Raw genomic sequence first — 24,729 nt, 5'->3', positions numbered from 1 at the left:
GAGGGGGAGAGGGCTGGTAGGGGCTGCGAGGGTGGTGCATATAAAAGCGGAGATGGGATTGTGGTAAGGGGCTTGGGAATCGCGACGGATGAGGGAGAGGGGGCTGGTAGGGCATGCGGGGGTGGTGCGGGTGGGGAGGCGCGGCAACAAGGGAGATCGAGGGGAAAGGGGTAGCTAGGGTAAGGGGTTGGGGTAAGGGGCTGGTGGGGTTGTGGGTGGGTGTGGGCTGAGAATGGGTTAGGGGTTTTAGGTTAGGGTTTTAGAATTTTTAGGATTTTTTAGGGATTTTTAGGGTTAATTAACGCTAATGACTAACGGAGTTAACCGCCGTTAGTCATTAAGGGCATTTTATGTCATTTTTTTAAAAATTTGGGGTATCTGGTGAATTTTTTTAAAAATCAGGGATATATAGTGAATTTTGAAAAAAGTTGGGGTATTTGGTGAATAAATTTTTTTATCAAGGGTATTTGGTGAAAAAATCGTATAATTTATAAACCAATTTTACATTATATCGGTCTGATCTCATAGATTCTCAATGAACACAAACCAAAGTTTTCACTACTGTTACATTTCTAATTTTGTAAGATAAAGATCCATAGATGGCTCAGAGCAAGCAGTCTAAGGAGTATGTACAAGCTTTTGTAACACAACTGAAATATAGATACAAGCCGAGAACTTAATTACATAATAATTAATACACCACCTTTAATCAAATGGATCAATTCTGGGGTCATGCTCACTTGCCATTGCCATCCCTGTACACAGACAAGTAGGGCACATGACCTACAGGACAATTCACAGAATCACAGTTAAAACTCCAAAGCTCTGAATATAGATATTCTCTATTGCATGATCAGAAAAGTAAGGAACTCAAAAGACCAATACAGCTGATATAACATAAAAGGAGAAGTATAATATCTAAACAAATTGTGAAACAGATGTCTTCAAGTCTGCCCAATCCCTAAACCAAATCAGTTAATTTTGGTCAACCTAATGTCTATCGTTCTGTTATTTTGTTTTGCCTGTATGATGCAAGAATGGTAAGCTTAGATTTATTACAGTATGAGAAATAAACATTTTTTTTCAGCTTTAAATCCACGAACTAATAACCAAAAGAAATTTAGGTGTACTGGAGATCTCAGTGTAAATGCATACTAAAACCAAAATCTGGAATCTAACCTTTCCAGATCCTGAACAATTGGAACATCTCTCTGTCTTTGGCGGCGAAAGAGGTTGATCACCACCATTGATTGTTGAGACGGGCTCAACAAGAACTAGATATCCAGTGTTCGAACAACGAGCACATGCTAGATACCCTGCATTAAGTAATCACGGATGAAAAAGATAGGTCATAAATATTAAATAAATTGGAAAAAGAAAAAAAATCAACATTGTTTGTGGAGAAACCCTGAACTAGCAGCATACACAATGTAACTTAAATTGAGTAGCTTCTTTGCAATTAGACTCATCATTTATACTTGGATTATGGAGGGGTATACGGTATGCCATACCTTTACCTCTGCACGCAGTACAAACAAAAAGCACATCCCCTTGAACAGGGAAAGCAAAATAGAAAAGAAATACACTATCCACGCAACAAAACCAGATATCACAGGACACAGATAGCAGTAGGAAGATCAAAGCAGGTCCAACACTTTGTCATCAAATTAAGCACGTTTCAATGCAAAACTTCGACCTTCAAGTCAGATAAAAAGCAAGTCCGGAGTCTCTATTTATCAGCACTTCTATTCCATTTCTCTCTTCATAATTCACTACTTGAGAATGGATCTCACGAGCCTATCTTTATAAATTCTACCCTTCCACTCAGAGACATAATGCTCAAGTTCTTGAGACAAATATAAGTAAACGAAAGACTCCATCTAGATCAAAGACGAGGCCATGAAGTGAGACCTGAAAAAAGTGATAAAAAAGAAACTCCCAGGATTAGATTGGCAGTTCCCGTACCAGCAACCCTCGTAACTAAGAACCTACAAATTAGATTGGTTGCAAGTCATGCCACGAAGAAGTTTCAAGACAATCAAGACGAATACCAGAGGAGGAATCCCATATAAAATCATATGCAACGGTCATCTTAAATTGGCTGTTTTGGCACTAACTATTGACATTGACATTAGCAATATTTAAAATTGAAGTCGAAGCACAAGATCTTTCAATTGCACAATTCTCCTCCAGGTCCACACCAGGGTACTTGTACAACAAGCATCTCAAATTCTCTCATCTGTAAAAGATGCTTCCTGCCCAAACAAGCCAGACAAGTACTTCTGTTTCCATCAAGCTGTCATAGAGCCTTCCTCAGCCTTGTTCTACCAAAGTAACTGATTCCCAGCCCTCTCATCTTTCTAGACTAACACTCATCACACCAGCTCATGGGGGGCATTGATAAGTCAAACAGCTATGTATGAAGCAAAAAAGAGAGAGAATCTTGACTTTGGAAACACAAGATTTATGCTTCTTTCATTTTGGTTCCCTCGTCATTTTTTCTTTTCCTATGTTCAACAATGTCAAGGGGCATTTTGGTTAGGGAGGTTGAATGGTAGATAGGCTACAAGCATGCGGAACCCCAAATAATCAAAACCCTACCTAACTGCTACATAAGAGAGATTGTCCGGTAGACATAGGCACGACACTCTTCTTTGACTCCAGCGAGGCAATCATCTCACAGTTTCCTCTTCTTCTGTGGCATGGTATTTCAACAAACATAGACTTGTTGCAAAATTGCCAAAATTCCGATATATGCTGATTTGGTCTTGTTTTGCTGCCATTATGATTTTGCTTCTCGCAATAATTTTTGTATCAGTTGGCTTTGTTTCCATGCATCACTCGCTAATTGGGTTCCCAAATTGTCAAATTACTTACAGCAACTATGATTTTGATAGAAGAATATGTGTCTTTGCATCTCCCTATTCGTATCATTGGACCTCGCATATATATTCATAGGAAGAGAACAATACTATCGAAATGATTAAAAATAGATAATTATAATTCAACAAATAAATCACGAAAAAAAAAGGGAAATCACTCTTCAAGGATTAGACTCTTAGAATGAACCAAACAATAGGAAAAATATACAGAAACCATTCTAACATAATCAGGTAGGTTGGGATGCAATTCTCAATCCATACCCCCCCCCCCCTAGCATGGATTCTTATTCCATACCACCCATGAACCAAATGCCCCTTTAGTCCTTTATAGTCATGACAGCAGTTAAAGCTTCACATCACAAAGTGTCAAGGGCATAAAGATGTGGTATGAAATTTATATGAGTCAGTCTATATTATGCTCGCATCAACCTTGTATCAGCCATATAGGCTAGTAATTGGTTGGATGACCTCAAAATCTCAAATAGACTTGCAAAATTGGAAATCATTGCTAAGAAAATTGCAAAACCATACATATCAGACAAGGAGTCAAAAAACAGCTGAGATTTAATAGAAATGTACGTTCCATATTCAGTCTACTTGTCCTCGTCTCTTTTCTTTGTGTTCTTTCACATGAATTTATAGTCTTTCAAGTCAAGACTAGGAAAGAAAAGGAATCGATAAATGAGAATCTACTGAAAAAAAGATTAAGACGCTGCACACAGTTCTAGAATTTCATGGACTGAGAAAAAATTAATTTAAAGTGGGGCATGTGAAGAGATGGTAACCATTATTATAGACATTAAAAGGAATAAGGAATTAAAATTCTGCAACTTTCACTTATTTAACTTGAGACGTTGACTCGTTGAGTTACTTTTGTGCACTGAGGTGACTGTTGCTTGCTTGCTTCTACTCTAATTATTGATTTGAAGGTGATAAGATTGTTTCTGGTTGAATTCTCTGTTGCTTCCTTAAGAGTACTATTTTAGCTTTTTATTATCAATTGTGGAATGTATTTAGTTCGCGTACTATACTTTGATTTTATATTTTAGCTTGGAATTATCATTTGATTTTGTGCAATGTATTTAGCTCACGTACTATACTTTGATCTTAATCATACCAGACCTGCTTTGTAGAAGTCCAAATTTTAAGATAGATTTCAAAACATGGACCTTTATTATTTTCAATATTGTATCACACACTATCAGGACTCAGGAATGCCTATATTGCATTCATTTACTTTTTAATATAGTGTGCTACAGCTTCAATTTACATAAACAACAAAGAAGGGAAAATAAAAATTAAATAAAACTCAGAGAGAAAGTATAGAATAATAAATGCCGGTGAGTCTAGCCCAGATCAGTAGATAGCATCTGCAAGAAGCATTTGAGCATTCAAACCTGCCAATTGAAATATAGAAACACACAGAAAAATCACCAACCAGTTCCAAGGCAGTACTTGCATCGCTTATGCTCCTGTTGTTTTACATTGTTTATTTCAACCACCATTAATGCCGAGATTACGCCAACGGCCCCTCCTGCGAAAGAAGCCACTATGGGGTCTACCTGACTGCAGTTTGCAAAACAGCAGTAGTTAAGCATATTACATCTCCATCTTACATCGTAGAACACTTTTAAAACTTGTTTAGCTAATAATGGAAACAAGGCCAGTGCTCCAAGGGCCCCGAAATAGTAAGCAAAACAAAAGCACCAGTATTTCACTCAAGTCCAGAATTTTTGTGATACAACGCAACTGATTGCTGTGCAGAATAAGTTATTTGCATAGCTAAAGACATCAACAAATTTTAGAGATCAAGATTGTGAATTGTCCTGGAGGTAAAAAAATCAATAAAAGCATGCGATGCATACGCAAAGGTTAGATCAAAGACCTAGGAGGAGCGAGAAAAACTGTTGTACACTGTCTTACCAGGACTTTAAAAGAAGTGCTGGGCATAACTTCTCAGAAATAGCCAGAACAGATATGTGAAGCGTTTTTAAGTTTCTTTAATTTTCTCTAGGTTCATACCCAAGTATCCAAATCTAGTTAAGGTCTTGTATCCTGACAAGTTCAATGGGGGAGTTCCAGCCTTTGAAGTTATATGAAGCCAAAGTGAAAGTGACTGAGAAGACAACCATGTTCCACTTGACAGACATGGAGTGATGGGGTTTAAGACGATCAAAGACAAGCAGACAATTCTGGCACACAGCTTTTATGCCAATCTTCTCAATAAAGTATGATTAGCTAGATCAATCAGACTTCGCTGAATCTGGGTTATTACATTAGAATGAATCAGGCCTAAACTAATCAGCTTAATCAAATGGATTAAACAAACCAAACAGAACAGATCAATTTTAATAAATAAGCAACTCACCTACTCTCACAAACTTTCAAGCAAAACTCCAAATTCAACATCACAAAATAAGATAAATAATAACTTAAACAGCGAAATGTAAGATTTGAGAATATTCCTTCAAACAAGAATAAAATAATATACTAGAAAAAGTAATACCTAGCTTAACAACTTCAGCGTAAAGCTACTATGCTAACCTAGAACACCTCATTCTATGGAAAGACGAATTTCTCCAAATTCATTCTAACGGTAAACCTATCTTGCCAATTATGGAATTGTTACAAAATCTTGCCGCATCATTCTAAACCAAGTAACTAGAACATGGACATGTGATACATGTTGTGTACTTGTCACCTGCAGATTCATCATCACGCTATCGACAAACACATTTCCAAAATATGTTGCTGCCAGAAAAGTTGGACCACTTGTAACCACAGGCTGCGCACCAAATTGTCAAACGCTGCTTCTATTTCTTACCTCACTAAAAGAAGATTAGCCTTGAGCCCTTAACAGCCACATCAATACGATACATGAAACCCGCACATTTGATCATCACTCACTTCTCCCTTCGAAATGTGAATCAACATTGCTGCCACAACACTGCTTCGACACGTAGAGTGACGAGCTTCTGTTGTTACTGCGCAGCCAGGCAGCACCATACTTCATAATACATGCACAGTTTCTTCTATCTTAGGCTTCAATTTAGCATAGCACGAGATGCTCCGCTGCTGTTGCAAGTTGCACCACTACTTGCTTTCCCATTACTAACGACTCCCATATGTAGGATGCCTCTTATAGCCATTATACACAAACCATGAGTCCTGTCAGTGTCTCATAGCTTCCATACAGTGGTGAACAAAAAACAGCGGAGCTTTATGCTTATAAACGCACCAAACTTATGACCAAAGTAGTCATAAAACAGTTCAAGAGCTTGTTTCCCCAGAAACTCAAGTATGAAAATGTGTAAGCTAACTCATGTATTGCTCAGACACGTTCTAGTGGTCTTCAGTTTAGAGTAAATTTGCATAAATCCTCAAGATTCATCCTTAAGTGCTCCTAGAGAGTGCACAACATTTAGCTTCCTTGTGGGCAACGACTAACAACAGGTGGAGTTGTGGGCATATAAAATAACTCATATTGAAGATTCAAATGTACTAAGTCTCTTTCTAATGCTCCTTTGAGGACATCATGTGCTAAGAACTAGGCAATTGAACAAGAATAGTAGCTGATTTTATTAGATCTGGTTGAGGTAATTAAATGCAACTCTCAACCATTCAAGAGGGCTGAGTTCGCTCCCAAGTGAGTGTTCTCTCTCTTAATTTCTTTTGATACCCTCTAAAACAACTTCTCCTTTATACCCCTATAGTTAGGCCTCTAACCAACTCTGACATATTCCTCCTTTCCCTCTTTTCACACCTTTTTCTAACTCACTCCACATTTGCAGTAATTCAATTTAATTACAGCATGAGTATAATAAAATAAAGTTAATTTCCTTCGTTGCCCTTCCTAGCCCTCCTTGTGTAAGTAAACCTGACAAGGGGTCTAGCTGATGATGTTGCATCATGCCTCTTTTTCTGTACACTCTTAATCTATAAGATACGAAGTTTCTTATACTTGATAAAAGGTGAGTCTCATAGTTGGACTCCACAAATCTTGGTTTTCCACTTTGTACCCTTCCTTACAATGAACCATCAGCATGCTATAGATCACAGGTTTGCCAACGGTGAGGCGAACTTGCATTGGCATTTCAAATCACGGAGAGAGCACAAACAAGATTAGGTCAACACACTATCGGGTTCATCTAAATCACAAACCATCCTTGAGTCCCTCCCACGACTACTTCAGCACTGATGGACTTATTCGATGGAATCACTGCAACTTTCAATTGAACTGCTGGCAGTTCTCTGTAGAACGCTTACAAAGTAGGCTCACCCCCTTTAGAGGGTTTTTTTTCGAAGATCTAGGGTTTGAGTAAAACCCTAGATTGGTCAAATGGAGAAAGTTCCAGCTGACAAGAACTAAGATACCCGGCCTCCTATATGGTTGGAATTACGTAACAAATAGAGCACTTTTGCCAACTATGATAGCTGGTTACAACTGAGAATATTCAGAAGAGAGAATTCTGTCATTACAAGCTGTTGCAATTTGTCTTAAGGAGGAAGAGAGTCTGTCAGTTATCTTTTACGTTTCCATCTTTGGGTTCTTTTTCTATGGCCCTTATCATTGGCCTTAATTGGGATGAGTTGAGTGCAATTTTAATTTGTGCATGATTCTTGTAGCTTGGAAAACCAGGATGTAGAAAGAAAGAACCAACTACGAAGACGGTTCTGCCTGCAATTTGATGGTGCACATGGAAAGAAAGAACCGGACAGATGTCTACAGTAGAGCTTCCCCTTGTCAAGATGCCAATTTTTTAGAAGGCTTTTGTATAGCTGCAGACAGGTTTTAGGTTACGAGCGATTTATTACTTTCCCTAATTGTGTAGCTTCATGAGAGCTTGTGTACAAGAGTTCTTTTTGCCTTTAGTCCTCCATTTGTATACGGGTGACACTGACATCCCTTCGGTATCTTTCTATTTATATTTTTGTTTTTCAAAATAAAGTTAGTGGTCAACAAATTCCTGCACGAGATTTCAGCAAGAAATGGAAACGGTGAACTTGGCATATATATATATATATACACACACACACACACACACACACACACACACACACACACACACACACACATACACATACATATATATGTGTGTGTGTGTGTGTGTGTGTGTGTATATATATATATATATATATATGATGAGTTAAGTTCCCCTCCCCTCAAAAAAAAGGTCAAGAAGATATGAGTAACCAACTAGAGCTTAATAAATGTACAGCAGAAATGCTAGCAGAACACGGATAATAAAAAAAATTGACTAAATAAGAAATAAGTAATGACTATATTAGAGATAAGTAAAAAGATGTCTAATTTCATGAAATTAGAAATATCTGTGAAGGGGGAACTCAGGAGATGAGAAAGATGGCAACCATACCTCAACTGCATTGGCAAATGCATGCTTTGGATAAAATCTGCATAAGATGTGCCCCCCACTCCTAGTTTAAGCTCCAACTGCACTAAGACTATAGAATTAGAGCTATGCCTCAATTATGTAACTAATAGTGTCAGATAGCACCAATACCTTCCTAATGGAGCTTAAGCTATATAGATTAGAGGTATACCATAGCTAAATCTATGAAAATATGTTTGTATTAAGTCAAGAAGCATCAATGAATATCAAGTTGCCAGCTTAATCCATATAGAATTAGAGGTATGCCTCAGTCAAAGAATAAGAATCTTGTTTGTGATTGTGTAAAAAAATCAGAAAGCATGAATGCATGCCAACTTGCCAATTTGATCGACAACATATAACCATTCATTTCTAACAATATTTTTACTTTTTCTGCAGTAAATTATTTGGAAATCATCTACACAAACTCAAACATTAATCTTTAGAGCCATGCAAGAAAAAGAAACTGGAGCATAAAGCTATAAGAGATGGCAGCCAAAGTAAAGACTTGACTACATAAAAATAGAGGAGCAAAATGAAGGGAAGAGGAATGCAAAGCACAACTTTCTTGTAAGGCTCCCTACTTAATATATGCTACAGATATCCTAGTATACTATAGCTTATCATCAAAGGTCATGTCCTCGATATTGTGTAGATAAGCCAAATCATATATGATCGCCCCCATCCAATTCTTTATAGATTCACGTCTTCTTTTCTTACAGTCTCTTAAGGTGACTATACATCTTTTACAAGTGCATCAGATGCCTCCACTAAGACTAGTCAACATACTATCTTACCCTTGCCAGATGCATCATAAAGTCAGTAGAGGCCCCCTCATCCTATATTGGACATACATAGATACGTATATGATAAATATGTATGACCCTGCCGTTTTTCGTTGATGTATAATTAAAACCAGACAGCCACACCCACCAGCCCCGCGCACGCATCACACACACACACACACACACACACACACACACACACACACACACACACACACACACACACACATGTTCTCTATCACTCACGATCAGGGACTAAAATTGTGGTCAGGGCAATATCACAGAACCACTGTACAAGGTTTGGCAGTCATAGTCCGACATAATTTTATATTTTTCTTACTGCTGTGAATGGCCCCACCACTGCCACAAGAATCAACATCCTTCAAGCTATCTTTCTCATTTAAGATCAAGGAAATATTATGACTGCAGTTATAGTGCTGTGGCAGTCACAGCTCAATTCAAGATTGCAGTAAGTTTAAACCATAAGTTGAAACCATATGGATTCAATTGTGAAGCCAGTTCTAGAGTCAAGGTGGACATCAAGTCCATGGATCTAGAACCCCAAGATAGAAGACAATTCTAGAGTCAAGGCTGCTGTCTCCAGATCCTCAAGTGGCAAGTTGGTACATGGTGGGGCTTGCAATTTGTGGCCGTAGAGCATTGCCACGGTAGTGCACATTAGAGAAAGAAAAAAATGGAAACGAGTCAGCCAAACTGAAGAGGACTTGGGGGGGTCACCTAACATTTAGGGAGTTTCCAAGAGGGATCGTCTACTGGTTTGAAGGCATTCCTTCGTGAACAAACAAGCATCAGTTTTGGAATTGCATATAAATATGTACAGATCTCAACTTGATAAGGAGTTCAATAATTAATATGGCCTCAACCACGAGCTAAAGAGAATCACTTCGGCTTTGTTCAAGTTAGATCAGGAAACTTACAGTGGGTGCCAATAGGCCTCCAAAAATCATAATGCCAGCTATAAGGGAGAAACAAGTAGCATAGATCAGGAAACTTACCGTGGGTGCCAGTAGGCCTCCAAAAATCATAATGCCAGCTATAAGGGAGAAACAAGTAGCATAGTATTGCTTGAGGTTCGCCGAGCTCTGCATGTAATTGAATGATATTAAGAAGACGTTGAATGCTCAGATAACTGAAAACGAAGAGCAAACACAAACTAAAAGAAAGAACCAACATGAAACAAAGAGAAAAACAAGTGATTCAAATCAGTGAAAAAAGAATACTTACCAGAGGCGGCAAAAATGGGATAAATGACGGGAAACTCGGTAGTTCGTTTTCCTGTTCCTCTTGTAAGATTCCCAACTCAGCACTTTTTATTCTTTGTTGTATCCTTAGCCTACGAACCTGTAAGGCAAACATATGAAGCACATAGATACTTTCATAAACCAAAAATAAAAGAACAATACACATATTAGTGAAAGCATGTGAAGTGTGAGTATAAAGGTTAAGGAATGAGGACAAGGATTCCAATACGAAAACTTAATAGTTAATACACTAGCACATGCCAACTTCTGACATTGATCTTCTAAAATATCCTTAGCCTGTGAACTTTTAAAACAAAGATTTGAAGCACCAGATACCTTACTGGAACAAACTTTATCTATTTTCATGTTGAACCACAACTTGAAGAAGACACAATCCTTCTTTTCTACTCTTTTTTATTACAGAGATTCAAACTTTTGAAAAAAATATACTAAAAATAGCGATAAACTACCTAATATAATTCACACTATGCTAGAAACTACTTAATAAAATAACAGAGGCACATAACTGCTTATAAACAATTTTGTGGTGAATAAGTACCTTCAGCCAGATTCCGATGGGTTAGCTTGACATTCCGGTGTTCACTCACACATACCTTGCACGTGATTTATATTTTGCCGGCTTTGTTCATATAACCTCTCATTTTAAAACAAGCCTTCCCCTCTTCTTCTACAAATCATCCTTATGACATACAACCACCTCCAAAATTGGAGAGATAAACTAGAGAGGGAAAGAGAAAGGACCACCTTGTTGATGTTAAAATGGCATTGAGAGAGTAAATCATGCATTAATTGGGAGTTGCGAGTAGAAGCATAGGAAATTTTGTCAAGAACATAAGGAGACGGGAAGAGCACCCTGTTGGAGATATAATGCAAATAGAAGTTGTGGTATAGACTAAAAGGGCCATGTTGTATCTGAGAGTTCAGATTTATGAAGCTTTTCAGTTACAAAGTCTATTCCACTCTGTTTTAAATGTGCTGTAACAGTAGCCTATTTTTCTCCCCCAAATCTGCTTTCTTTCCTTAAATATAGAGAGCTTTTATGGATTATTTTTCTGGTTTAATTTGACAGATTTAGTTTGGCAGATTTCTCTCCTAAAATCTCTCTTCAGTTACACTTTGTTTTTGGCTATAAAAAGTGTTTTGCTGTCCTCAGAATTACATAGAAAAAAATATATTCTTCCTCTCTTCTTTCTGATTTTCTCTCTCTAGTTCTGAGCATTATTATGAGTTCCTAATTTCCCTTATTTGAGTGCACATTAAGGGGAATAGCTGTGTGAAATCTTGGGGGGCAACGCCACTTCCGATTGCAGCATAGTCGGGGCGATTTTTGCTTCTAAGACAGTGTTTCCAACACGTCACAGCTTCATTATCACATTAATCTTTTTGGCCCACATTGTTATCCATCTTCTGTTTTTGCAGAGCTATATTTTCTACACACCCAAACACAATTTTGTTCTTGTTCGAGGAATTGAAGGCGATAATTTGAGGAGACATGATTCATGGATGAGAACTCGAAGGTGATGATGGTTTGGATATTGATGCATTTTAGTTTATGAAACCCAACATCTTCAAGTTTTTCAATTTTTCCTTTTGATTTTATCTTTTTCTCTCTTTAACTCTATTTCTTTTCCCTACCCCTTAGTATTGATCCGAGTTCTTCTTGTTGTTGGCATGGCGGACTAATACATTACACCTAAAAAATTTCCGCGTCCACCTATATGCATTTTAAAGAGGGAAACGGAGCAAGGAAGCTAGGAAAGATGGAAAATTGAGCTAAAATGAGAGGGAAAAGGAGCAAAAAGAGGCAAAATAAAAATCGCGTGCAAGGCCCATGTGGCCATGTGGGTCAACACAAAAAATCAAGTTAACCCACCTGATAACGAGCAAAGGAGCAAAAAGAGGCAATATAAAAATCACGTACAAGGCCCATGTGGGTCAACACAAAAAAATCAAGTTAACCCACCTCAAAACCAGCAAAGTTACCTACTTACCACAAAAAAAAAAAAGATACAATGTAGTTTCGTCCCTCATTTTCTTTATTAGGTAGTTTCTCAAAAGAAGTGTATTTCATTAGTGAGTTTCTCGCAAATATTCCTAAACATCATACATTTGGCCTATATAGACCATTTCAGCTAGCCATATAATTTGATTGTATAATTGATCCGTTAATGTTCGATAACTTGGGAAAATATGACCTCTAATGAGGCTTTTGGTATAACTTATGAGATTAGACTTGACAATGCTCTCGGAAGTTGTGAGTGGAGAGTAATGGTTCGTGAGATAGACAAACAGCAACCTCTTTAATACTAACCTCTTCCATATGCAAAAAGATTTTATTTCGACGGCTCCGAATATTATCTTGAATTTCTTGCATTTCCATTTTATCAAAATCCTGAACTGTTTCAGGCCCTTCTATAATACAAAAACTGCAATAGAGCATACAATTAGAAACAAATAACAAAAAGACATGAGCACTATGAATATGATATCTAAAATCACGCAATCATCTAAATCAAACTACATATAGGAGAGAAATGTATAACCATCAAAAACTAAACTGACGTTCCTGCTCTAGACAGCTACAGAAAACTTAACTACTGTTTGTGTTTTTAAATTGACTCCAAGTCCTATCACTGAAGCCATAGTTTATAATCATAAAAGCACTTCAATAAAGAACCTTTGGCTCCTTTTCCTTGCCAAATTATGTTCAATAGGAGATGCTCCAACATAACTACTGGATGAGTGCACTTATTCTCATAAATTCAAGAAGCATACGCAACAAAAAAATGCCATTTCACGATGCAATAAGAAAATTTCTCTTTTCGGCGCTGTATAAGATTTGGAAAATACAGCACCTCAAGAAAGGCAGCATAATATGACCTCAATTTAATCTTAAGTATTAAGTGTATAAAGAATTGTGGTCCAAACTTTATATATACAACCACTTTGGAGGCATTGGATTCCATGAAATATTCGGATGCTAATAAAATATGGGTGTAGGGTTTTAAGTTTTCACAATATGAATCAGATGTCTTACAAGACGATTCTTCACACCTGTCAGAAATAATTACCAAGAAACAACAATTTAGTAATTCTAACAGCATGCAATGCCAAAATCAGTGAAAAAATCTGCACATACAGGGTCGCAATTTCAGGGAATAATGATGGAAGGATAAGACAATAGAATGAAATGATTACTTTCCTACAAATACACTCTTCCTAGCTCTATCTCCCTAGATTAACAACCTTTTGTGAATGAAATTTTTTTGATTCTATAGGCAAAAAAAACTCATTATCACTGTCATGGAAGATCTTTAGTTAACAGGAAGCGAAAAAAGATGGTGTTACTCATTTATCTGAGTTAAAATCTCAAAAAGAATAATTTGAGCTTTGCAAAAGAGTAATCTCTTCCCTTTTGTGAATGAAAAAATTGTGATCAAGCATTTCACCTTCATTTTGATTTATCTCACATGTCCCTCATTGTTCTTATGGTTTCATACATATGTTGTGGATTTGTTTCACAAAGACACTAAGTATGCGAAAAATGACAGCATGCTGGAATAACAGCAATACTTGGCAAAATGCCTGTGTTCCCCATCCACAGTAGGTTGAGAGAAAAATGCACACAGGTACAGTAGACTATTAGTAAAAAAAAAAAAAACTGTCTCTATGTAAGTTTTTCGCTTTTCCATTGAGCACTTCTTTTAAGAGCTTTCCCATCTAAATAGCGGTACTCTCATTACATTACGCATTCTTGTGTTAGGAAACAATCAACAAGAATATCAGGAGATTACAACTTGCATATACTTTTTTTTCTACAACTTGCATATACTTGATCTGTTGCTCCCCGAGAATATTATATCTGCCTAAATCTATGCATCTACGCCCTACGGCACTCACATCTCTATAAGATTCACAAAATAGAGCATGCCTAAAACAAAGACAAAACAATCAGATATGAATCAGGCTCCATCTCAGCAGTACATCTAGAGCAACCAGAGGATTTCACTTTACGTATTTTTATTGCTATTTAATTTTCCGACACAGGAAATAAACACCTAACAACCCCTAGACGTGTTTGTAGTACTTCTAGTGTGTCCCCCGCACCATGGGACTTTATCATTTAGTTCATTGTAGGACCTACAGGGGTTCCCAAGTGACATTTTGTGACATTCAAAATAAATTAGGCACTGTGCTCTTTCCTTGATCACTACTTTATGGACCTTTGGCTTTTTGATGATGCGCATATCTTCATTCATTTGTTCTTCAACCAAATCTCTTTGATAAAAAGATACCCCATCCCTTTCAATCTAAAAGGCCATATACTTTTTGTGGTCAATCTTGTCAATTTTCAGCACCATTACCCATCCTTATACCATAACTAAAGTTAAGATATAATATATTTATTCGTAAGATAAATCCAAAGATGATATGTAGACACTGTATCCATACATGTCCTAACAATTTTATCAAAATTTGTATAACTTGACCACCAAAGCCACATCTGGCTATAATTTTTAATTGCAAGTGATTGTCAGAGTTCAACATTTTGTATGAACTCAGTTTCAATAATGGAGAGAAAAGAATAAAGAGAATAGAGAGAAAGATGAGATTGTGATGTTATTATTTCTGAATGAGAACGAAATATTACTGCAAGGAGTGTATTTATACAAGTACAAAATGTAGAAGAAGGATTACAGCTGATTTACAAACTTCTAACAAAATTTAGCTAGGTAACGTCAGCTACAAGCTGCTTAACTAACTCTGGCTGGAGCTAACTAACTGCTACCAGAAAGCTTCTAGGAGTTAGTTGTTGTGTGGCGCTGAGGGTTATATATCAACACCCCCCCCATCAAACTTGGGAGGGAAGAAGAATGAACCATACCAAGTTTGGAAGATAAATTAGAATGTTGAGCACTTCAAAGAATTGGTAAAGATGCCAGCTAATTGATCATGTGTAGGTAGATAGTTAGTTGTTGTGTGGAACTGACCATCAAACTTGGGAGGGAAGAAGAATGAACCATACCAAGTTTGGAAGATGAATTAGAATGTTGAGCACTTGAAAGAATTGGTAAAGATGTCAACTAATTGATTATGTGTAGGTAGATAGTTAGTTGTTGTGTGGAGCTGAGGGTTGTATACCAACAAACCCCCCCCCCCCCCCCCTCTTTTAAAAATTGGGAGGGAAGAAGAATGCAACACACCAAGTTTGAAAGATAAATTAGAATGTTGAGCATGTGGAAGAATCTTGGTAAAGATGTCAGCTAATTGAATATGTGTAGGCACATAGCTGAGTTGAATAAGGCTTTCTAGGACTTTGTCTCTAGTAAAGTGGCAGTCATTTTCTATATGCTTAGTTCTTTCATAAAAATGGGATCTTTGGCTATATGAATTGCTGATTGGTTGTCAGTTGTCACAATTTCAGACAATAAGTTTCAACTTAGGAACCCCAAGTTCTTCTAGGAGCCTAACAACCCCAATTACTTCACCTGAGCCATAGCTCTATATTCGGCCTCACAGGAACTTTTGGAAATTGTGCATTGCTTCTTGGACTTCTAGCTTATAGGTGAATTGCCAAGAAGTAGAATATAACCACTTACAAACGTTCTGGTTGTTCGATAGGTTGCCCAGAATCAGAGTCCCTGAAAGCTTGAAAATTCATTAGTGGCTTTAAGCAATAAGCAGAACACCTTGTCCACCAGAGTGAATGAGAGCTCAAACATGAGAATCTCGAGGCTATGCATAAATTGACTCAAAGACCACACAACAAAGGCAATATCAGGCCTAGTGTAAGTTAAAAGGTTCAACTTGCCAACATAGCACCCATATAGCAAAGCATTAGAATAGAGAGGACCATTATTAGAGAGTTTCATGTTTAAGGAAAATGGATGATGACAGGCTTCGAAACATCCAAAACACATTCACTTAGAAGCTCCTTAGTGAACTTTCTTTGAGTGAGAACACCATCAGAAGACTTATTGATCTCTATGCTAACGAAGAAATGTAAAGCACCCAAGCCTTTGATGCTGAAAGTGTTGTGAAAATGAAGCTTGAGAGCATTAGTAGTGTCTTCATTAGAGCCACTGAGGATGATATCGTCCACATACTGCAATAGTAATGTCATCATGTTCTTTCTTTAAAAACAAAGAGCAATCTTTCTTTGATTGTACAAAACCTTGAGACTGAAGTTCTTCAAGAAGCCTAGCAAATCATTGTATGCTTGCTTGCTTCAGTCCATAAAGGGACTTTTTGACTTTGCAAACATGGCCTCTCAAGTACCTTCGTATAAACCTCTTCATGTAAATGCTCATAAAGAAAGACATTATCGACATCTAATTGGAAAAGATTCCAATTTTTGCTAGCAGCAACAGAGATGAGACATCTTACTATTGACATTTTAAAAGTCTCTTAATAATTAAGACCATATTTTATACCTTTCAATAGAGCCATGAACATGCTTTTTTATAATGTAAACCCACTTGCACCCTATGGTTTTCTTGTCTTTAGGTAGAGTTACAAACTCCCATGTTCCATTTTGCTGCAGAGTTGTGGCTTCTTTGGTCATAGCATCTACCAAATGAGGATCAACACGAGCCTCATGGTAGGTGGTAGGTTCAACACAGTCCATGTGAGCAGCTATGAGAGCTGTCTGAGTAGGAAGATGAGTATCAACAGGAACTAGGTTGCACTAATGGGTGACAGATGTAGAACAAACAAAGTCATTTAGTTGAAAAAGTGGTTTGGTGGACCTAGCGGATTTCCTGAGTGGAGGAGGGTGGAGTAGAAACCTGGGAAGGAGAAGAGATAGAAGAAGAGATTAAAGACATAGCAGAGAAGATTGGAGAAGAGATGGTAGAAGAAATATTGTGATCCTGGTCAAGTATATCAGGTAGAGAAGGATTTGGAGGAAGGCAAATGTTTAAAGAAATAATTGAGTAATATAGGTATTTAGAGGAGTAGAAGAGTAATGGAAGAAAAATTATTCTCGTGGAAATGAATGTCTCTAGAAACAAGAATTTTGTTAGTGGCTAGGTTGAGAGCCTTGCAGGCTTTATGATGTGAGAGACAACCAAGTAGGACACAAGGTTGAGCTCTGTGATCAAACTTACTTCTTTTGACAACAGAAGTATATATGTAGCACAAACAGCCAAACTCTTAAATGAGACAAATCAAGCTTCATGCGAAAGTGCTTTTCACTGGACAATTGAGTGTTCTTCAAAGGCATTCTGTTAATCGAATAGGTTGCTATAAGAATACAATCACTCCAATATTTGTCAAGAAGCTTGGACTGAATGAAAAGAGCTCTGGCAGGTTTTATTATTTCTGAATGAGAATGAAAAATTACACCAAGGAGTGTCTTACACAAGTACAAGAAGAACTACAAGTAAATAACAAACTTCTAACAAACTCTAGCTAGGTAACTTCATCTACAAGCTACTTAACTAACTCTGGCTGTAGCTAACTAACCGCTGCCGTGAAGCTTCTACGAGTCAGTTGCTGCATGGAGCTGAGGGTTGTATACCAACAGCAATATAACTGTAAGTCTACCACCTGGGCCCTACTTATAAACTTGATATCCTCCAAGTACAAAAATAAAAATTAGAATAGACCTAAGACTAGCTTGGAAGACAAACTGCAAAACAAGTCAATACACCCTATGCTACAACCCAACAACTTCCAACAATATAAACATAAAGCCCATTTGAGCTATGTTCTTCTCACCTGAAAAAAGACCTAATTTCAAGAAAAATAAGTTCAAACAAGTTCAAGTTAGTTCAGATTAGTTCATATAAGTTCCAATAAATCCAAATAACAGGTATTCAAGTTCGACACAGAATAAGTTCAAATAACGAGTACCCAAGTTAAACCCACAACAAGTACAAATAAGTTGTCATAAATACCAATAAGTTCAGATAAGTTCCCCTTAGTTCATATAAGTTCTCATAACCTAGTTCAAGAGACAATAAATTATAAATTCAGATAAGTTTTCAAGTTCTGAAAATTCAATTCTGCTGTCTACAACCAAGTTTCCATCAATAAAATGCATACATAGCTATCTCAAATCAACAAATCAAATAAACAAGCAGCAAAGGGAGATAATTACGCCGTATTCGATTTATCAGAAGAGTCCGAATCAGAAGAAGAAGGGAAAGACGCAGAATCGGATTCGGGAGCCATAGAAGACGACATACAACGCCATTTGGGAGGATCATTGAGTTTTCTGCCACTCACTCTGGAAGAAGAAGGTGCATAATTATGGTAGAAAATCAAGGGTTTTGCGGAATGAGAAACCGCCAATATTCGGCCTGAACAAAGCATTTTTATTATTTTTTTGGTGTGGGTTTTTGTTTTTAAGAGGTGCCACTACAATTGAGTTTGTTTCTCCGATCACCATTAACTCATGTTAAAGGTCAGTTGTGGCTGTTGTGGTAGCACAACATAAAGGTTTGTCAGTTTGTGAAAATTTTATTACGTAGCATATTGTGCTCCCGGTATCAAAACGACAGCGTTTTGGTTTTAAGTAGAAAAGTATAAAATTAGCCAAATAACCAAATAGAATATTTATTTCAGTTGATCATTATTATGTTCGAAATTCTCTCTCTTCTTCAATCTTCTCTGTTTGCTTATCATTATTATTGATTTCATTATCGGTTTTTGCAATTATCTCGTCGATTTTTGTTAATTTAGGTGATCAAATGTCGAATTTAGCTTCTGCTATTGTTGTTGGAAGTCCGACAGAAGATGCTGATTCAATTTTGCCTAATTCGAAACCAATTTGTAAGTTTTGAATGATTTCAATTGCTTATTATTGGTTTATTGTTGTTCGATTTTGCAAATTATTGTTCGTTGTTGCCTAATTCGATTTTGTTGTTGCTAATTTTTTGAATTGCATGTTGTTTTTTGAATTGTAGGTTGTGCTGTCAATTCTTCTACACAATTTGCTAATTCAATTGTTAGTAATTCAAAATCAATTAGTAAGTTTTTGAATAATTGAATGATTTTGATTGCTTAAGTAATTTCATAACATCATGTGTTTACAATTTTTATGAATTTTTGTTTGTGTTGTTGCTGAATTTTTTGAATCAGTTGATAATTGAATATAAAAGTATAGAACATTATAGGTTATTGAATTAGAACAAGTATCTTTTGAATTTAGAACATTTTGGCAATTGAAGTAGAACATGCTTAAAGTAATTGTGCTATTGTTGTTGAACTTAATCAGTTTGACATGAACATTTTTCATTTTGAACATTATTGCTTTGGTGTTAGAACATTGTGCATGTTCATTTTGAACAACTATGGATTTTATGTAGAACATAATACAATTTTCTATTTTATTCAAAAAGAACATTTTCTGTTTTCATTTTGAACAAATTGTCGTTACATGTAGAACATTTATTTGTTTGATTTGGAACATAGTGCAATTTGGAACATATTATCATTTTAATATAGCAGATTTTGACCTTAATTTAGAATATTCTAACGTTTGAAATAGTACATATATATTAAAAGAACATTTTGTTTACAATTCTTATGAATTTTTGTTTGTATTGTTGCTGAATTTTTTGAATCAGTTGATAATTGAATATAAAAGTATAGAACATTATAGGTGATTGATTGAATTAGAACAAGTATCCTTTGAATTTAGAACATATTGCGGTATTGCCAATTAAAGTAGAACATGTTTAAAGTAATTGTGTTATTGTTGTTGAACTTAATCAGTTTGACATGACCATTTTTCATTTTGAACATTATTGCTTTGGTGTTAGAACATTGTCTATGTTCATTTTGAACAAATTGCCATTACATGTAGAACATTTATTCATTTGATTTGGAACATAGTGCAATATGGAACATAATATCATTTTAATATAGCAAATTTTGACCTTAATTTAGAATATTCTAACGTTTGAAATAGTACATATAAGAACATTTGTTATTTTCATTTAGAACACCTACTGATTTCATGTAGAACATCATGTCATTATTATTTTATTTTTGTCATTTTAGGGAAGAAGACTTATGTTGTTGAGTTTGAGGAAGGTTCTGAATCTGAGTTGCTACAGAAGCAAGTGAAAGATGATGAAGAATCTTTTGAATTGTACAATGAGTATGCTTTTGAGTTTGGTTTTAGTGTTCGTAAGGGTAAAACAAGGTGCAGGGTCAAAGATGATAGTATTTGTATAAGACAAATGGTTTGTTGGAGGACTGGTTTCAAGAATGTGAATAATGTAGGACATAAATCATATTCAAAGGTTGATTATAGAACTGGTTGCAGAGCTTATGTGCAATTTCATGTTGATGAAGATGGTGTTTATACTTGTGTTGCACATGTTATGGGACATAATCATGCAATGGTTCCACTTCATGAGCGTCATTATATTAGGTCACATAGATTAGTTCGTTCTGAGCAGTTGGCATTTATTTCGAACTTGAAGAGAAGTGGAATTCCTGTAGCGGATGCTATTCGGGTTATGAGGAAAGAAGTTGGGGGTTCTCCTAACCTAGGTTTTATGGCTAGTGATGCCTATAATGCTCTTGCTGGTGAGAAGGTTAAAAGTATTGATTTTTCAGACTCAAACCAGTTGATAAAGTTTTTTGCACAAAGGCAAGCAAGTGAGGCTGATTTTTATTATGATGTGCAGTTGGATAATTGTGGGAATTTGGTTAGTTTTTTTTTAGAGATGGGAGGATGAAAAGGGATTATTTGATTTTTGGTGATGTTGTGATTCATGATACAACATATCGTACAAATAAGTATGAGTTGATATGTGCATTGCTTGTAGGAATGAATCATCACACGAACAATATCATGTTCGGATGTGCTTTCTTGCTCAATGAGAAAACTGATTCACGAAATAGAACATTCAAGTTATAAGAATAGAACAATTATGTCGATTATCCACTCATGATTGACCATGTTGATGCAGAAGATATAGTAGTGTTCACTTGCAAGTATGGGGAAGAATATCTGTATACAGTTTTAGGTTTATAAATTTAAGTAGAACATTGTAAAATAGAACATAACAAATATAAAACATATGTTCTAATGTTTCAATGAATAAGTAATACTAGAAGAATAGAACATTTAGTTCACGAAATAGAACATTCAAGTTATATGAATAGAACATCCAGTACATAAAATAGAACATAAAACATAGAACATATAGTTGTTCATTGAGTTCTTGAAGATAGAACATATGTTCTAGAACATTCAAGGCAATAAGATAGAACATTCAGCTTTTTGAAATAGAACATAAATCATATAACATGTGTAGTTGTCCATTCACTTTTTGAAAATAGAACATATGTAATAGAACATATGTAATAGAACATTTAAGACATAAAAATAGAACATTCAATGCATAAAAATAGAACATTCCAGCTTAAGACATAGAACATATCTAATAGTTGTTGAAAATAGAACATATGTAAAAGAACATTCAAGCCAATAAGATAGAACATTCAGCTTTTGAAATAGAACATAAATCATAGAACATGTATAGTTGTTCATTCAATCTTTGAAAATAGAAGATATGTAATAGAACATGTAAGGCATATAAAAATAGAACATTCAGCTTAAGAATTAGAATATAAATCATAGAACATTTATGATTATCCATCAAAACTGAACATAAGAAAGTAGAACTTACACTTCAGTTTCTTGTGATGGATCAGCATGTGTGCTCTGAATTTCCTTTAAATTTTCTGGATTTACTAGAACTTCAGTTGTTGCTGCTTCAGTTGTCGTTGCAACTTGTTGTGTTACTTTGTTACTGAAATAGTGAATAGGACATTAATCTCATACAGTTAGAACATTTAGTTTATAAAAATAGAACTTCCAGTTCATAAAATAGAACATAAAACGCATAGAACATATTTAATTGACCATTGAGTTTTTGAAAATGGAACATATGTAATAGGACATTCAAGAACATGACAATAGAACATTCTTCTCATAAGAATAGAACATCTAGGTCATGACAATAGAACATGTAGCCATTCGGAATAGAACATTCAATTTACAGAATAGAACATATGAAATAGAACATTCAGTTTACAAAATAAAACATATGAAATAGAACATCTAGGTCATGACAATAGAACATGTAGCCATTCAGAATAGAACATTCAGTTTACAAAATAGAACATATGAAATAGAACATTCAGTTTACAAAATAGAATATATGAAATAGAACATTCAGTTTACAAATTTTGAACATATTAAATAGAACATCTAGGTCTAAAAATAGAACATACGAAATAGAACATGTAGCCATTGACAATAGAACATACAAAATAGAACATTCAATTTACAAAATAGAACATATGACATAGAACATCCAACACAAAAAATAGAACATGAAAAGAAACTTCAGATCACAAAATTTGAACATATAAAGTAGAACATCTAAGATATGAAAATAGAATATACAAAATAGAACATGTAGCCATTGACAATAGAACATACGAAATACAACATTTCGTTTACAAAATAGAACATATGAATTAGAACATCTAGGTCATGAAAATAGAACATGAATTAGAACATCTAGGTCATGAAAATCACAAAATTTGAATTTATTAAATAAAACATCTAGGTCATGAAAAGAGGACATTCATTCCATGAAAACTGAACATAAGAATTAAGACGGTAGAACTTACACTTCAGTTTCTTTCGTAGAAGATGCAGAATGTGTTTGAGATTTTGAAGTTTGTTTTCTGTCCATTTGCAACGAAATTCTCATGAATATTTTTAGTAAATTATAATGTTAATTCGAAAGTAAAATCAAAACTAAAATTCAAGATGATCATGAATGTGTTATACCTTTTTGTTCTGACATATTGTTGTTCAATTTGCTTCTTTGATTGATCTTCCATTTTTGTAGAATTCTTTTAATTTCGTTTTTGTGAGAGAAAGTGAGACAAAATGGTGCGTTTTTTTGAGAGAGAAAGTGAGAGAAAATGGTGGTTTGTGGAACTTAGAGAGATTGCAGTTTCAAAAATTTTCAGGTCTAATATGTAGATTTCTGTCTTTGTTTTTCTGCGCAAAATACGTTCTATATTGATTCACTAAATGTTCTATTATATATATAGAGTTTTTAACTTCTACGTTTTGTTTGGTTTTATTTGCGTTTTGTCCCGGGAGCACGTATCCCGGGAGCACGGTCCACGGATTACTCATTTCCACCCCATTCCGCTAAACCCTTCAATACAAAAACCCTTCAATACAAAAACCCTTGATCGTTCTGTTTGAGAAACCACACCAACTGCTTATTCGTTCTGGGAAAATTCCTCTCTTCCTGAAGAAAGAAGAAAAGCAGTAATTACGTGATGTTGGGTCGTCAGCTAACACCTTTGATGAGGAGACTATATGGGGTTTCTCAAGTCGCGTCATCTTCTTGCAGAGGATTTACCAGTGGATCATCATGCTTTAAAAGTGAGAAATTTAATATCTTATTTTTACACTACTTCATTTTAGTTCCCTTAGATTCAGCATAGGAGGATCAAGTTTTAAAATTCGTTGTTAATTTTCTTTTGCAGTATTTGGGTTTGAAATCAAGTAAGAATGATTAGTTTTATTTGAAGTTCAAATAATTAAATCGGGAATCAGAATTGTTTGTTGAAAATGGAGTTGAGAAGGGTTTGTTTCGGAAATATTAGCTACACTACTATGATCAATGGATTTTTAATAAATTTGTGTAGAGAGAAACAGAGAGTAAATAGGGGAGGATGAGTTGAGACTTGAGACGACGCCATTTTTCGTTTTAGGAGTGTGGACAGATAGTAAGACATTGGAAGATCCCCTTGCTGGATTTTCAGCACTACTTAGGGGTGCTTATTGGTATTCGTACTTGCTACCGGGGTTACCAGTTTAACCAAAATCATTAAAATTTGGAGTGGAAGTATAACAAAGAAGTTTCGTTGAATGAACGATTTAGTTTTTGATGCAATCTGGTTGGCTACACAACAATATTGTTATGTTTCGTTTTTGCTTAGCATCGACATCACCACCTCCCTCTCACAGTTATTTTCATCTTTTATGGTTTAAATTTGAGACAATCTCTTTTCTTCTTTTTGCTAGCGTGGTTTTAGAAATTTGAGTTGTTCCTCAGTAGGAGGTACAAATCTTGTTCATACGAGAGAACATACATCTTTTATAACTACCTTTTATAACCAACTATTTTCCATAAACTACCTTTTAAAAATTTGATTTCTGAAAACTACGTTATATAACATATTCCTTTCAATATACTACCATATAACGTTTATATTTAATACTAATAAATAAATGACAATCGCCCTAGGGGAGGAAAGAAGAGAGAAACGATAGGGGATGAAAGAATAACAATTACAGTGACTCAATTATTAGTGATTAAACCCCATA

At 35.6% G+C, this 24,729-nt stretch overlaps 3 protein-coding genes across 10 annotated transcripts in view; 2 read left to right on the top strand and 1 right to left on the bottom strand.

The window, feature by feature from the left end:
* Positions 1-484: 484 nt before the first annotated feature.
* LOC104906344 (hypothetical protein) lies at positions 485-18,786 on the bottom strand. The gene is made up of 8 exons (XM_010695084.2): positions 18,445-18,786; positions 12,652-12,766; positions 10,303-10,419; positions 10,074-10,160; positions 8,258-8,334; positions 4,321-4,448; positions 1,180-1,316; positions 485-783 (listed from the first exon to the last, which is right to left on the bottom strand). Exons 1-8 carry the CDS (start codon positions 18,657-18,659, stop codon positions 706-708), a joined length of 954 nt encoding a protein of 317 aa, XP_010693386.1. The 5' UTR covers positions 18,660-18,786; the 3' UTR covers positions 485-705.
* Positions 18,787-19,036: 250 nt separating this feature from the next.
* Positions 19,037-21,133, top strand: LOC104906367 (protein FAR1-RELATED SEQUENCE 5-like). Its single transcript, XM_057392927.1, has 4 exons — positions 19,037-19,118; positions 19,253-19,315; positions 20,352-21,007; positions 21,128-21,133. The coding sequence occupies exons 1-4, from the start codon at positions 19,037-19,039 to the stop codon at positions 21,131-21,133; spliced, it is 807 nt and encodes a 268-aa protein (XP_057248910.1).
* Positions 21,134-23,470: 2,337 nt separating this feature from the next.
* LOC104906345 (uncharacterized) overlaps positions 23,471-24,729 on the top strand; it is a 52,390-nt gene continuing 51,131 nt past the window's right edge. For 3 of the 8 annotated variants that reach the window (XR_007271156.2, XR_007271155.2, XR_008968008.1), the window contains exon 1: positions 23,471-23,781. Coding sequence is in view for 4 of the 8 variants with exons in the window: in XM_048638898.2 (XP_048494855.1) it covers positions 23,676-23,781 (106 nt within the window). In the remaining 4 variants the exon portion in view is untranslated. The remainder of the gene's footprint in view (positions 23,782-24,729) is intronic. The other 5 variants (XR_007271157.2, XM_048638898.2, XM_048638899.2 and 2 more) reach the window with 3 other exon arrangements.

This window comes from Beta vulgaris, chromosome 2 (assembly GCF_026745355.1).
Source record: "Beta vulgaris subsp. vulgaris cultivar EL10 chromosome 2, EL10.2, whole genome shotgun sequence".
NCBI lineage: Eukaryota > Viridiplantae > Streptophyta > Magnoliopsida > Caryophyllales > Amaranthaceae > Beta > Beta vulgaris.
This window is presented reverse-complemented; position numbering and strand designations above follow the sequence as displayed.

Coding starts and splice junctions, on each gene's coding strand:
- LOC104906344 (XM_010695084.2), bottom strand. CDS start 18,659: ATGCTTTGTTCAGGCCGAATATTGGCGGTTTCTCATTCCGCAAAACCC. Junction 12,767..18,444: donor TCTGATAAATCGAATACGGC/GTAATTATCTCC, acceptor GCTCTATTGCAG/TTTTTGTATTATAGAAGGGC. Junction 8,335..10,073: donor GAGGCCTACTGGCACCCACG/GTAAGTTTCCTG, acceptor GTCTTAGTGCAG/TTGGAGCTTAAACTAGGAGT.
- LOC104906367 (XM_057392927.1), top strand. CDS start 19,037: ATGTCGAATTTAGCTTCTGCTATTGTTGTTGGAAGTCCGACAGAAGAT. Junction 19,119..19,252: donor GCCTAATTCGAAACCAATTT/GTAAGTTTTGAA, acceptor TTTGAATTGTAG/GTTGTGCTGTCAATTCTTCT. Junction 19,316..20,351: donor TAGTAATTCAAAATCAATTA/GTAAGTTTTTGA, acceptor TTGTCATTTTAG/GGAAGAAGACTTATGTTGTT.